Source organism: Erythrolamprus reginae, chromosome Z (genome assembly GCF_031021105.1).
Source record: "Erythrolamprus reginae isolate rEryReg1 chromosome Z, rEryReg1.hap1, whole genome shotgun sequence".
NCBI classification, from domain to species: Eukaryota; Metazoa; Chordata; class Lepidosauria; order Squamata; family Dipsadidae; genus Erythrolamprus; species Erythrolamprus reginae.
Window position 1 is genome coordinate 23,195,965 of NC_091963.1, and position 14,382 is coordinate 23,210,346.

The window sequence follows — 14,382 nt, forward strand, 5'->3', positions numbered from 1 at the left end:
TCTGGTTGTATTGACCTTGGGAAAAGGAGCGCTGGCCCTGGTTGGAAGTGGTAGGATCCCAGCGAAAGGACTGACGCCTTGAGTACGGGGTAAACCGTCTATCTGGTCGTCTGTTGGCCCTGGGAAGAACCTTCCTCTTATCCTTGTCCTCCACTAGTACCTTTTCCAACAGATCTCCAAAGAGAGTGGAGCCCTGGAAGGGTCCGGATGCTAGGCGCCATTTAGACTTAAGATCAGCCTGCCAGTTTCTTAGCCACAAAAGCCGGCGTGATGACAGCGAGGTTGCCATGCTCCTTGTGGAAAACTTGGCCGCGTGAAGAGTAGCGTCCGCCGAAAACTCGGTTGCCGCCAATAATTTACTTAAGTCCTGGCGGAGACGTCCATCCTCGGGTCCTAGTCGGGATTGCATCTCCTTTATCCACATCAGTGATGCTCGGTTGATAAATGATGCAGCTGCTGCTGCCCTGAAGCCCCAACCGGACATCAAGTGAGACTTGCGTAGTAATGTCTCCGCTTTCCTCTCCTCTGGTCTGAGACTCTCCCCGGTCTCCGAGGGGACTAAGGCACTGGAGACAAGCGTCACCACTGGTTGGTCGATTGGGGGGAATTCAAGCAGCTTTTCCACCTCCTCGTCAAAGGTGTAAAATTTCCTTTCGAGGTTGGAAGGCCCTTGTGCAGCCGCTGGTTGCTGCCAAGGCCTCTTTATGCCTTTAACAAAAATGCCGGAAGCAGGAAAGTGGTCGGACTCGGGTTGAGGTTCCTCGAGCAGCGAGGCCGAGGTCTGACTTGTCTCAGCGGCCTCTGCCGCTTTGGCAGCGCCCGGGAGGTTCATGACCTGCTTGGCCTTAGATAACAAGGTCCGGAATAAGGCAGGTTTGAATAGTCCAACAGAGGGTGTCTGATCTGGTGTAGTTTCATCCTCTGAAAATCCAAACTCCGGGTCACTGTCCTCAAACTGATCCTGTTCCTCCAACAAGGACCCCAAACCCGAGGGGGGCGGTGCCGACCAAGAACACGTGGGCTGTTGAGGGGGTCTATTGTATTGTTGAGCCCCGGCTATGTTTTGTGAGTACGCAGTTACAATAAGATCTTGCAGATCTGGGGGCAAATTTTGCCACGCCCCCGGTTGTGCTCGTAAGCCTGCTGCTGTGGGGGTGAAGGTGGCTGCTGGCCCCTGGTAGCTCAGTCCCGCAGGGCCTGCTGACCCTGGTCTGGCCCAGGATGTGCTGGGTGAAGCCATGCTTGGAGGCAGGGGTTGGAACTGCCGGTCTGGGGACCAATCTCCCTCTACTTCAGCCCCTGTAGGCCCAAATGTGGCTGGGGGTGAGATGGGATCTGCAGAATGTCTCTGAGCCAGAGGAATCCCCACTGGGGATGATTGCAGAGCTGCCTCCAACTTCTTTTCTAGCGCCTTAATGCGCTTCTCAGCCTCTTTAATGGAGGTAGATGAGGCAGAGGAATGGGCCCTGGCCTTTTCCTTAGGTTTCCCTTTGGCCTTTTCTTTGGAGGGGGCCGGAGAGCTTGGGGGATCCTTCCCTTGATTCTCCTCCATGGTACTCACAAGTGCCAGTCGTTAGCTTTTAAAGGCTTTCCTGATTGCTGACCTCCGGTGGTTTGTTTCTCCTCACCTCGTCAGAATCGCCAGAGAAAATGGCGCCCTCGGTCTCCCGGGCTCTGCGCCTGCGCACTAGGGCGTTTTAGCCCATTCGCGCCAATTTCCGTCTCACCGCTAGCCAATTTGGCGCCCAATGACGCTCTCGCCGCACCAGCGCTCCCCCAAAATGGCGGCGCCCAGCCTCCGCGGCTCCGTGGGCTGCCGTCCGGGTCCTCCGACCCTGGGGCCTCTTCTGGCCTCCTCGGGGGGCTGGCATGTCCCCTCGCTGTGACTCCGCTTGGTCCTGATGGCCTCGGAGCTCTCGGCGGCGGCGGGTGGCGGCGGCTTTCCCAGCGGCGCGCCGTTTCGTTGCCTCATCAGCTGTGAGGCGCTCGGCTTCTGCCTTGCAAGCCGGCATCTAGCCTCCTAGTGGGGAGGGCGGACCTCCCCACCTTCGGCTGACAGCCTCGGTATGGCCTCGGAGGCCAGGGACCCCCAGGCTGGACGCTCCCCTACGGGGTGTTCCCACTGGGGGAATACAAAAACCCCTGGGGAGGAACGTTGGGGGTGTTGCCCGCTGAGGGCTGAGACCCCAGACCGTCTGGATCCTCCTTGTCTTCATTCCTGAAAAACAAAGAAAAGAGGATTAAACCGGTAAAAACAATTCTAATCACAAATCTGTTTATTTTTCTTAAGCTACAACTCAGTATGTCTCTACTCATTGACTGAGTTTTTAAAACTGGCTCATGGGAAGAGCAGAGGGGGCGGTGCTAGTTAATATGTAAATTTAACTCAGTCTCTACCAATAGGATTGGAGTAATACCCATGTTGGACTCTCCTTCCAGATGCAATGGAGAAGAAGCCCTATCACGTTTTTGAGCGCATGCAATCAAATTAAGCCCCACTCTCAAAATTAGCCCTAATTAAGACTCCACCCACGCTGGGGCAGGGGGTGGGGTAAGACACACAGATTAAAAAATAAGCTAGGGTGGGGGCTGTGGAACCAGTGAAGGGCTACCTAATTTTTTAGTACTGCACTGTGGATGTGGCTTATGCATGATGTCCTGCATTTTCTTTCAACATCTTTCACTGCAAATTGGGTGCTCTGGGGTGGAGCTCCATTTTCGCCACCCCACTGCGTTCCCCCGTCTGAGCAGTAACCCACCCTTGGGTGGAGCTGTCCTACTTACCAGGCCTTACACACCCAGACACCTGCCTCACCTTCTCCTGTGGCCGCTTGCCATCACTTGCACATCTATTATCGGCTACAGAGGGCATTCCGGAAGACATCTGCAGCTGATAACAGAGCTCTGAATCGATCCACATCTGAAGGCAAAAGCTTCCAGCAGGTATCTGAAGGTGAAATGGAAGCCAGGGCGATGCATGCGAGTGGCAGCAAGTGGCAACAGAAGAAGTGGGCAGCAGTGGGCTCCTGCTGGGTGGGGCTGTCAATGCCACTGCCCTGAGGTGAGTCAATAATTAGAACTCTCCAAAAAGAAGGCCTAGCTGTTTTTTTTCAGGTGTCAAAAAATAATAAGACTCGACCTTCTTTTTGGAGAAACATGATTATCTATATTTCTTTTTCCTACTAGAGTGGTACCTCTACCTAAGAACGCCTCTACTTATGAATTTTTCTACATAAGAACTGGGTGTTCAAGATTTTTTTTGCCTCTTCTCAAGAACCATTTTCCATTTACAAACCCGAACCTCCAAAACTGTAACTGGAAAAGGCAGGGAAAAGCCTCTGTGGGACCTCTAGAAATCTCCTGGGAGGAAACATACCCGGAAAAGGCAGGAAGAAACCTCTGTGGGGCCTCTCTAGGAATCTCTTGGGTGGAAACAGGGCCAGAAAAGGAAAGGAGAAGCCTCTGAGGGCGTCCCTAAGAATCTCCTGGGAGGAAACAGGGCCTCACCCTCCCTGTGGTTTCCCCAATCGCACGCATTATTTGCTTTTACATTGATTCCTATGGGGAAAATTGCTGCTTCTTACAAACTTTTCTACTTAAGAACCTGGTCACGGAACGAATTAAGTTCGTTAGTAGAGGTACCACTGTACTTTGTCAGCCATTAACGAATATAGGTTTATATTAAAATACATATACATTACACAAATGTTTTCTTAAAATTTATGCAGGTTATAATTTTAGAATAAAATTTTGATATTAAACACTGACTACCCTTAGTGTTATTCCTTTCATGAATAAAAGAATTATTAGATTACATATGTATTTTAAACCCTGTTTTCCATAAATCTTTAATTTGAATAGTTGGAGAATAGTGTTGTTTTTTTTAATTTATTCCATTTAGGGCTTTTGAACTGGAATGGCATGGCAATAGCAATCACAATAATGCTTAGACATGCTGTTTTTTATCACTGTTGTTAGCTGCCCCGAGTCTGCGGAGAGGGGCAGCATACAAATCCAATAAATAAATAAATAAATAAACCTTCATAGTATTTTACAGCCCTCTCTAAACAGTTTACAGAGTCAGCATATTGCCCCCAACAATCTTTTCACTCATTTTATTGATCCTAGAATGATGGAGAGCTTGAGCCGGTCAGGATAAAATTCTTGGCAGTGAGCAGAATTAGCTTGCAATACTGCATTCTAACCACTATACCATCATGACATAGAAATATTGATAATAGAAGAAACAGAAACAGCAGCCTAAAAATAGTCTTAAAAACTATCTGGACTTACATATAAGGAAAAAAAATTACCAGCTATCAAATTGCTGTTTCTCTGAAGAATACATAATTACTACTGTTAACTCCAGCATCAACCTTCTTCTTCTGAGAAAGAGTTGGGAGAAGGTAAAGAAGGAGAAGAGTTGGGAGACGTGTAATTTACTTGAAATGTTTTTAAAGTCAAATTGTTTCTTAGGTTGTACAACAAAGTTTGTGTTCATGAGTCATTTTAGGCCCAGTTTACTAAAATGAAGGTGATGGGAATTATTTCCATAAAAATCAAGGGAAATTGTGGGGGAAATCTTCCTCATGTTTTAAAAATCTTATATAGCTCTAAGGTATTTCCAACTATGTAGTTATTCAAATAAAAGTGAAATCTGAACATTTATTCTATTGTCTGGAAACAAATGAAATGGTTTGGTAATTTAGTGTATTTTCATTCTGTATTTTACAATTAGCAATATTTGACTCAAAGCTAAAAATGTTTCTGATTCAAAAGAATTCAAATGTTTAATATAAGACTGCGCAAAGCACTTAGACAAATTCCTTTGTTTAGGTCCATTAAATGGATTCTCTAGTGTTCTTCATACCAACTTGAGAGATATAAGAAAAACATTAACATTTATTGGTGGTTAAGTTGCAAATTTAGCAATACGATTAGTAGTCTGCAGGACTCATAAAAAATAAAATGTTCCAATAAGAAAATATAACATCTACAATTATTATTTTTGCAGTGCATAATCCAAACTTTAATTTAAAAACTCTGAGTAAGATGTGCAGATGAGAAAGCATGCCATCAAAATGAGTATATAATATAATCAACATTTTTATTACGATACATGATGATATCAATTATTTCACTAATGTAAATTTACCTTGAACAGTGAAGACTTCGAGGAGAAGCAGGTTCATGACCCTGTGATTTGTCTGCAATCACAGGCTGCTGAGACGTTGACTGTAAAACTGGTCCTTGCTTAATACCTGAAGTAGTAACCTGAAGTTCAAAACTTGATTAGATATCCACATTTGTTAAATAGAATGTCCTTCATCATACTTATGTCAGATTAAAATAAACCCTATTCTTATATGACACTGGGACTATTAGCTAAAGCAATAACAAAATAAAACTTGTCCTGGCTTCTTCTGATAAAAGCAACCTAAATGTAGCAAAAGTTGCAATAGCAAGACATTTATTTAGTTCTCTTTGGCAGTACAGTGATCCCCCGATCATTGCGGGGGTTCCGTTGCAGGACCCCCCGCAACGAGCGGGTTTTCGCGATGGTGTTTTTACTTCCGCAGCGCTAGCGAGGAGCCGGACTCAGCTGGGAAGCGGCGCTGGGGTTTCCCCACCGCCCACGCAAACTCCTCGCTGCCGCTCGCCCGCCCTTCGCCCGCCCACCCCGCTCGCTTGCGCCGCTTCCCAGCTGAGTCCTGAAGCGAATTCTCAGCTGGGAAGCGGCCCCAGCGAACGGCGTGGGCGGGAGAAGGGCGCGCGAGCCGCGGGCGCGCGGGCAGGCAGGCTGCGGACAAGCCGTTCGCTCGGGCCGCTTCCCAGCTGAGTACTCAGCTGGAAAGCGGCCCCAGCAAACGGCGTGGGCGGGAGAAGGGCGCGCGAGCCGCGGGCAGGCAGGCTGCGGACAAGCCGTTCGCTCGGGCCGCTTCCCAGCTGAGTACTCAGCTGGGAAGCGGCCCCAGCGAACGGCGTGGGCGGGAGAAGGGCGCGCGAGCCGCGGGCGCGCGGGCAGGCAGGCTGCGGACAAGACGCTGGGAAGCGGCCCGAGCGAAGCGGCAGCAGCGAGGAGTTTGCGTGGGCGGTGGGGAAACTCCTCGCTGATGCCCGCCAAGAGGGGGAAGACCTAGGGAAGCCGCCCAGCAGCTGATCTGCCCGGTGCCATCTACGCATGCGTGCCCATAGAAAAAAAAAGGGCGCGCATGCGCAGATGGTGTTTTGACTTCCGGGTTGAAAAATCGCAAATTAGCCTGTTCGCAATGGTCGGGGACGCAATAACCGGGGGATCACTGTATATTGGGAATACAAGAGCCTTAAGAACTTGTGAACATTCAATCATCGATTAAGACCTATTTGGTATGAATAATTACTCATTCAATATCAGCCACATGAACACAAAAAGCAGTCAGCTGAAATCTTTCCTTTAGACGCTGTTAAAGCAATGGTTTTAAATATTATCAACTGAACATTGAGAATGTTTAAAATCTACAGATGACATTGTGGTGAAACTTTTAAGAGAGAGAGAGATTTCAAAATCTAGACACAACGTGCTGAAATTAATAGAATGAAAATGAATACAGGAAAAGAACCGTTGAACTTACCTGAACGGTCTTCTCCATGGCCTGGAAGGAGAGTCCAGCATGGGATTTAGCTCAAGTCTTATTGGTAGGGACTGAGTTTTAAATTAATATAATTAACATATTAAGTAGGTACCGCCCCATTGCTGCCCCAGTACCTCAGTTTTAAAAAACGAATTCAAATGGTAAACAGAATTTATTAAACAACTAACACAACCATCAACTGAAACGCAACAACTGTCCATGTTTCAATGGGAGGGTTTGGACTCTCCTTCCAGGCCATGGAGAAGACCGTTCAGGTAAGTTCAACGGTTCTTCTCCCATGCCTCTGGAAGGAGAGTCCAGCATGGGATATACCCAAGTTCCAGTGTTCAAGGGAGGGATATCATTGAATCATGATCCTGTAGTGTCACACACTCGTTGCAATACTCTCCTCCCGAAGGCCGCCTCGGCCGAAGCAAACGTGTCCAGTTTATAATGCCGTATAAAGGTGGTAGGGGTGGCCCACATGGCCGCCCTACAGATGTCCTCTATCGATGCCTGTAGGGCCCATGCCGCTGAAGTAGCGGCACTACGAGTCGAATGAGCCGTGATTCCACTAGGCAATGTCTGGGAACCTGCTTTGTACGCTTCTACTATACAAAGCTTCAACCATTGACTAATGGTCTGTGAGGACACTTTGAGACCCAGTCGATGTTGGCCAAAGGAGACAAACAAGGCCTCAGTCCTGCGGAAAGGAGCCATGCGTCTGATATAGAGTTTCAGAGCTCTGCGCACGTCCACCTTATGCCACTTAAGTTCCAACGGATGTGATCCATGGACGCAGAAATCCGGCAAGACAAGTTCCTGTGTCCGGTGAAAGTGGGTGTTGACTTTAGGTATGAACATTGGGTCCAAACGGAGGATCACTCTATTAGGTTGAAATGTACACAGGTCAGGCCTTACTGACAAGGCCGACAGCTCCGACACCCGTCGTGCCGATGTAATGGCCACTAAGAACGCTGTTTTAAGGGATAACATCCTCAAAGGTACAATTCTCAGCGGTTCAAACGGAGGAGCTGTGAGCGCTTGTAATACCACTGTAAGATCCCAAGTAGGGAAACGTCGTATCGGTGGAGGATGCCTATTGGTAGCCCCTTTCAGAAAGTCTTTAATCAACGAATGGTGGGACAATGACCCACCATCCTCAGATCGAATAATCGTTGCCAAAGCCGCTACCTGTCTTCTTAAGGTGTTGGGAGCCAATCCCTTCTCCAGACCGGATTGTAAAAACTCCAACACCAAGACTAAACTAGCATCCTGCGGCCGCTGATGTCTGACCTTGCAAAAAGTGGTGAATGAGGCCCAAGTAGCCTGGTAGATCCTAGTCGTTGAAGGCCTCCTGGCCGACTGCATCGTAGCGATGACATTCTCAGGAATGTTCCAGGTTCTCAATCTGTCCCCCTCAAGCGCCAAGCGGTCAGGTGAAACCACTGAGGCTCTGGATGGAATATCGCTCCCTGAGGGAGGGTGATTTGGTCGTCTGGGATCCTCCATGGCTGGACAATTGAGAGCCCCATCAGGTCTGAGAACCAAGCCCGCCGCGGCCAGTGCGGTGCTATCAGGATGACCTCCGCCTGTTCCACTAGGATCTTCTCGATGACCCTTGGAATAAGTGGTGTTGGTGGAAAGGCGTATAGCAATTCCTTGGGCCACGGTAGGTACATGGCATTGGTCCCTTCGGCTCCCGGTGTGGGGAATCTTGAATAAAACCTCGGGAGCTGGGCATTGTGCGGAGTCGCGAATAAGTCTACCGTCGGGTTGCCAAACCTTTTGGTCACTTGCTGGAACAGTTGTGGGGTCAGACTCCACTCCGCTGGATCCACTGCTTGCCGACTGAGCCAATCCGCTTGAGTATTGGCCTCCCCCGCAATGTGCTCTGCGTGGAGAGACGCAAGATGGACCTCTGCCCAGTCGAAGAGGAGTTGTTTCCTCCATCAACCTGAGAGATCTGGTGCCCCCCTGGTGGTTGAGATGCACCCTGGTCGCAACATTGTCCGTACGAACCAACACATGCTTTCCCTGGAGAAGTGGTGTAAAGGTTAGCAGGGCAAGGCGCACCGCTTTCAGCTTCAGGAAGTTGATATTCACTGGAGTTAAGTCCTGAGGAAGCCACAACCCCTGAGTTACATGATGGTCCACATGGGCTCCCCAACCCAGGAGGCTGGCATCCGTAGTCACAATGATGTGCTGTAGGTGGCCAAAGGGGGACCCTTGATGTATTGCCCGGGACTTCCACCATTTTAGGGAGTCTCGCAGGCCTCTTCCTACCGCAACTAATCTGTGTGTGTGACTCACCCGTCGCTTTTGGTATGGAAGCAATGTCCATTGTAGCGTGCGGAAATGATACCGAGCCCAGGGAACGATGTCCACGCATGACACTAGCGTCCCCAGGACCTTGGATAAAAAGGCCAGCGGTACCATCCTCTGATGTTGTAATTTGGTGACTAAGTCCTGAACGTTGCGCTGTCTCTCCAGAGATAGGTAAACCCTCATGGCGATGGTGTCTATAACAGCGCCGAGATGGGTGATAGTGGTGGTGGGCGAAAAATGACTTTTTGCCCCGTTTATCGTAAAGCCATGTTCCTGCAACAGCGCCACCGTTTCCCGTAGATCCTGCCGCGCGGTCGCCAGATCCCTGGACAGTACGAGGATGTCGTCCAAGTAAGCTAACAGTCTTATTGACCGGGACCGTAAAGAGGCGAGCAGCGAATCCAGGAGCTTGGTGAAGGTACGCGGTGTGGAAGAGAGGCCAAAAGGCATCGCCCGGTACTGGTAGTGCCTCCCCTGGACATAAAAGCGGAGGTATCTCCGGTGCTCCGGATGAATGGGCATGTGTAAATACGCCTCCTTCAGGTCGATGGATGACATGAGATCTCGAGGCCAGATTGACGCCAGGATAGTGCGAAGGGAGGCCATCTTGAATCTGCGGTATAACACGTACCTGTCTAGGTGCTTCAGATTCAAAATGAGCCTGCAACCTCCCGATGCCTTGGGTACTATGAAGACCCTGGAGTAGAACCCCATACCCTCCATCTGGGCTGGCACCCTCTCGATGGCTTGGATCTCCAGGAGATGTGCAATCTCTTGTTCCAGTAATGTCCGTTTGGTAACGTCTTTGGGCACTGGACATGACACAAAATGGGTAGGCGGAATATGAAGGAATTCCAGGCGTAGGCCCCGGGTCACTGTGGACAAGACCCAAGCGTCGGAGGATGTGGTCCTCCAGGCGGTACAAAACCTTTGGAGTTTCCCCCCCAAAGGGACCTGCCCTATGGAGTCACTTGGCTCCACGGAAGCCTCGTTGATTGGAACCCCGAAAGGGGCGTCTCGCCTGCTGGTATCCTCTGCCCCGGCCCTGGAAGTAGGCCCTATCACCCCGGTACGAATAGGACTGACCATATTGACCTTGTGAATACGGTCTAGAGGCCTGGGTGGTTCTGGATGCTGGGTCCCATCGAAAGGGCTGCCGGCGTCGATACGGGGCGGTAGTGCGATCCTGACGTCGAGAGGATATGGGGAGGATCTTCCTCTTGTCCTTGTCCTCCACAAGGACTGATTCCAACACCTCCCCGAACAATTTCGTGCCCTGGAAAGGCGCAGATGACAGGCGCCATTTCGATTTGGCATCCGCCTGCCAGTGGCGGAGCCAAAGGAGGCGCTGATACGAAATAGTGGAAGCCATGCCCCTTGCGGAAAACTTCGCCGCATGCAAGGTGGCATCTGCGGAGAATTCGGCCGCCGCCAGGAGCTTGCTCAGATCCTGCTTTAGACGAGAATCCTCAGGCCCCATCCTGGCCTGTACCTCCTGAATCCACATAAGGGATGCCCTATTGAAGATGGATGCAGTAGATGCAGCCCTCAGGGCCCATGTTGCCATCTGGTGGGCCTTCCTCAGGAGTGTCTCAGCCCGTCTCTCATCCGGCTTGAGGCTGTCTGCAGTCTCAGAAGGAACCAAAGCATTGGACACCAGTGTGGCCACCGGCTTGTCCACTGGCGGGAACTGCAATAGGTTCTCCATCTCATCGTCGAATGTGTAGAAGCGGCGCTCCAAGTTGGAGGGGCCCTGCGCCGCTGCTGGGTGCTGCCAGGTGCGTTTTATATTCTCAAGGAATATTTCCATGGCAGGTACATTGTCAGACTCCTTGGGCGGCTCCTTACATAGGGAAGCTGAAGTTCTGACTCCATCTCCCGCCTCAGGAGGAGCCGTGGCACCTGGCACATCCAAGGCTTGCTTTACCTTGTGCAAGAGCACCCTAAATAATGCTGGTTTAAACAATCCTGCGGGAGCTGGTTGTTCTGGAACATTATACAGTAGAACCCCGACTTACGAGACTAATTGGTTCCGGAAGGGGGCTCGTAAGTCGGAACGCTCGTATGACGAAACATTGTTTCCCATAGGAAACAATGTAAAGTCAATTAATCCGTGCAACAACAAAAAAAACCGCTGCCGCCGAACGCGGAAGTTAGCGTTCGGCTTCAGGAGACAGCTGCGAAGCGGCGCGCGTGTTTTAAAACGTGGCAGCAGGCCTGGGGGGCTCAGGGGCTGTGACGTTTTAAAACACGCGTGCCGCTTCGCAGCTGTCTCCTGAAGCCGAACGCGGAAGTTAGCGTTTGGCTTCAGGAGACAGCTGCGAAGCGGCGCGCGTGTTTTAAAACGTCACAGCCGGCCTGGGGGGCTCGGGGGGAAGCCGCTTCGCAGCTGTCTCCTGAAGCCGAATGCGGAAGTTAGCGTTCGGCTTCAGGAGACAGCTGCGAAGCGGCGCGCGTGTTTTAAAAGGTTGCAGCCGGCCTGGGGGGCTTGCCAGCACCCCCCCGAGCCTCCCAGGCCGGCTGCAACCTTTTAAAACACGCGGGATACGAGCGCCAAGGAGCTGTCTCCTGAAGCCGAACGCGGAAGCTCCTTGGCGCTCGTATCCCGAATGTGAGCTCGGGAGGCGAACAAAAATGTCGCTCCCCTCCCAGCTCTTATCTCGAGTAGCTCGTAAGTAGAGCTGCTCGTATGTCGAGGTTCCACTGTACTCATCATCAGATAGTTGATTGTCCCCCGGTTCACTGTCACCTTCCAGAAAGCATGTTTCTCCCGCAAGTGAGTCCAGCCCAGAAGGGGGCGGTGGTGCTGACCAAAGATCCCTGGGCTGATACGGGTGTGATGATGAAGGCGTTGTACGCTGGGCTCCAACCACCATGCCCTGCGCATAAGCGTTAGCAATAATGTCCTGCAGGGCTGGAGGGAAGGCCTGCCAGGCATTGGCTTGGGATCTGAGCCCTGCAGCTGTTGGCGTGAACGTTGCTGTTGGGGCACACACCTGTGTCCCTGCAGGGAACCCATAGATAGGATGGCCTATTGAAGCAGGCCTATCTGGCCTAGTGAGAGGCGAAGGTGGAGGTGGGCCTGATACCGCTTGTCTGTCAGGAGACCAGTCCCTCTCACTTGCAGTGCCCATGGCTCCCAGAAACAATGATGATGTCCTTGATGAAGGGAGTGGCTGAAATGGGGGTATGGTCAGAACCCCTGCAGTATGGGGGGCCAAGGCCGCTTCTAGCCTTTGTTCCAAGGCTTTAATCTTCCTCTCAGCTTCTTTAATGGAGGATGAAGACTGGGAAGATTTTGACTTGGCCTTGCCAGAAGTCTTCTCCTTATTTTTATTGGGCACTGGAGTTGGCTGGGGCTGTTCCTCCCCATGAGTACTCAGTTGATCAGCCATCCTTTAGCTGGTGAAAAGGGGCAGCGTACTCACAACAACTGTTGTTAAACTCTGGAAACGATTAACAGCAATCTCTGTGGTCTCTGCTCACGAGCAGTGGCTATGGAAGCTGTCACAGCTTTCCTGCTGTCACTGCCTGATGATCACTCATCACGTGATCAGGCGACAGCCAATCAGAGGCAGTAGCTAGGCAGATCGGGTTCAAAGGGCTCCTGGCACACCGCCCAGCTTCCCCATACTGTTTGCCGATTGTAACGGCTTTTCGCGCCTTTATTTCCAGCCAAAAATGGCGGCGCGACTCCCTTCAGCGAGCCGAAGCCGATGGCCACCTCTTTTCGCGCCCTTTTTTTTGAACAAAAATGGCAGGCGCAACCCTCTCCAGTGAGCGCCAGCATGGAGAGCCCTGCTCAGCAGGCGAGGTGTTTGCGCCCACGAGCGCTTATTCGGCTCCTTTCCCGGCCGAATAGACTTCCGCGGCTGTTTAAAACGCCGCAGCTCGGCTTCCCGGCTAACAGCTGATAGGCGCTGCTGTCAAATCGGCGGCTGTCATTTTCAGCACCGCGCTGCCCCCGTTAATGGAGAGGGGCGGACCCTTCCATCTGGGGTGTGGGGCTAGGTCTGACCGCGGAGGACAGTGACCTGTAGCCCAGCCATTCCTCTTCAGGGCAGTACTCGCGGGGAGAAGAGGCCCCATGAGGAGTATGATGGGGGTGCTGCCCGCGGAGGGCAGAGACCCCAAGCCTTGCAAAACCTGTTAAAAAACAAAAACAACAACATTAATACAGAACAAACAGATAAAAACCTTAAAGTATACATTTTTTTATTGAATTTCCCTCAGAGGAAAAAAACTCAGAGTCCCTATTCTAGACTGAGTTTTTTAAAACTGAGGTACTGGGGCAGCAAGGGGGCGGTACCTACTTAATATGTTAATTATATTAATTTAAAACTCAGTCCCTACCAATAAGACTTGAGCTAAATCCCATGCTGGACTCTCCTTCCAGAGGCATGGGAGAATGTAAAGTCCTACATTGGGGTAAGAAAAATTAAAGGATATGCATGCTATGTGGCAACTTTTTAAAAAAAAGGTTTTGGGTTTCCTAATCAACTAAAGTATAAACAAACATGTGATAGTTTATGGTTCTATGAACCTACTGGAATCTAACAATAATAGAGTTATACAGTGTTCCCTCGATTTTCGCGGGTTCGAACTTCGCGGATAGCTTATACCACGGTTTTTTTTAAAAAAATAATTAAAAAATACTTCGCGGGTTTTTTTCTATACCACGGTTTTTCCCGCCCAATGACATCATACATCATCGCCAAACTAATAATTTTTGCAAATAAATAACAAAAAAATTAATTATTGTTAATAAATAATTATGTCTATAAATATCAGGATCACTAAGTGTCTTATTCACCAGTAATAATGGTGAGTAAATGGTTGTTAAGGGAATGGGAAATGGTAATTTAGGGTTTTAAAGTGTTAAGGGATGGCTTGTGATACTGTCCATAGCCAAAAATGGTGTATTTACTTCCGCATCTCTACTTCACGGAAATTCGACTTTCGCGGGCAGTCTCGGAACGCATCCCCCGCGGAAATCGAGGGAACACTGTATTCTTACAACAAACTTACCTTTGGCTGTGATGATACAGGAGGTGTACTAATCAAAGGTTTCAAAGGAACTGTGTTAGTCTGAGGCGTGCTTATTCTTGGTGATACATATGATCTTGGTGATGAAGCATCAGATGTTAATGACATTGGGGACTGATTAGATGGCTGAGCTGTGAAAAAAATCATAACAGCGAATTAATATCTGTAAAAAACAGTATTTTTATGACAAGCAACCCTATAAATAAGTTTGCTGCTGTCATTAACATAAATAAGATCAAAGCAAGTAATACTGCTTTGTTCTCAATAAATCTTTATTATGGTCACAGACCAGCAAATTTGCTCCATCAAAGAATATAAATCTTACATTGACAAGGTACACGGAGTTATTTGTGCCACAACAATAAATGAGATTTAGGAAGAATTAGACAACTCATGC

General features: G+C 49.7%; 1 protein-coding gene across 3 annotated transcripts in view; it reads right to left on the reverse strand.

Moving 5' to 3' along the window:
• Positions 1-14,382, reverse strand: part of WAC (WW domain containing adaptor with coiled-coil) — a 67,878-nt gene that overhangs the window by 12,383 nt on the left and 41,113 nt on the right. For all 3 annotated transcript variants that reach the window (XM_070727027.1, XM_070727028.1, XM_070727026.1), the window contains exons 10-11: positions 13,968-14,116; positions 5,156-5,274 (exon numbers count right to left, since the gene is read on the reverse strand). In XM_070727027.1, coding sequence (XP_070583128.1) covers positions 5,156-5,274; positions 13,968-14,116 — 268 coding nt within the window. The remainder of the gene's footprint in view (positions 1-5,155; positions 5,275-13,967; positions 14,117-14,382) is intronic.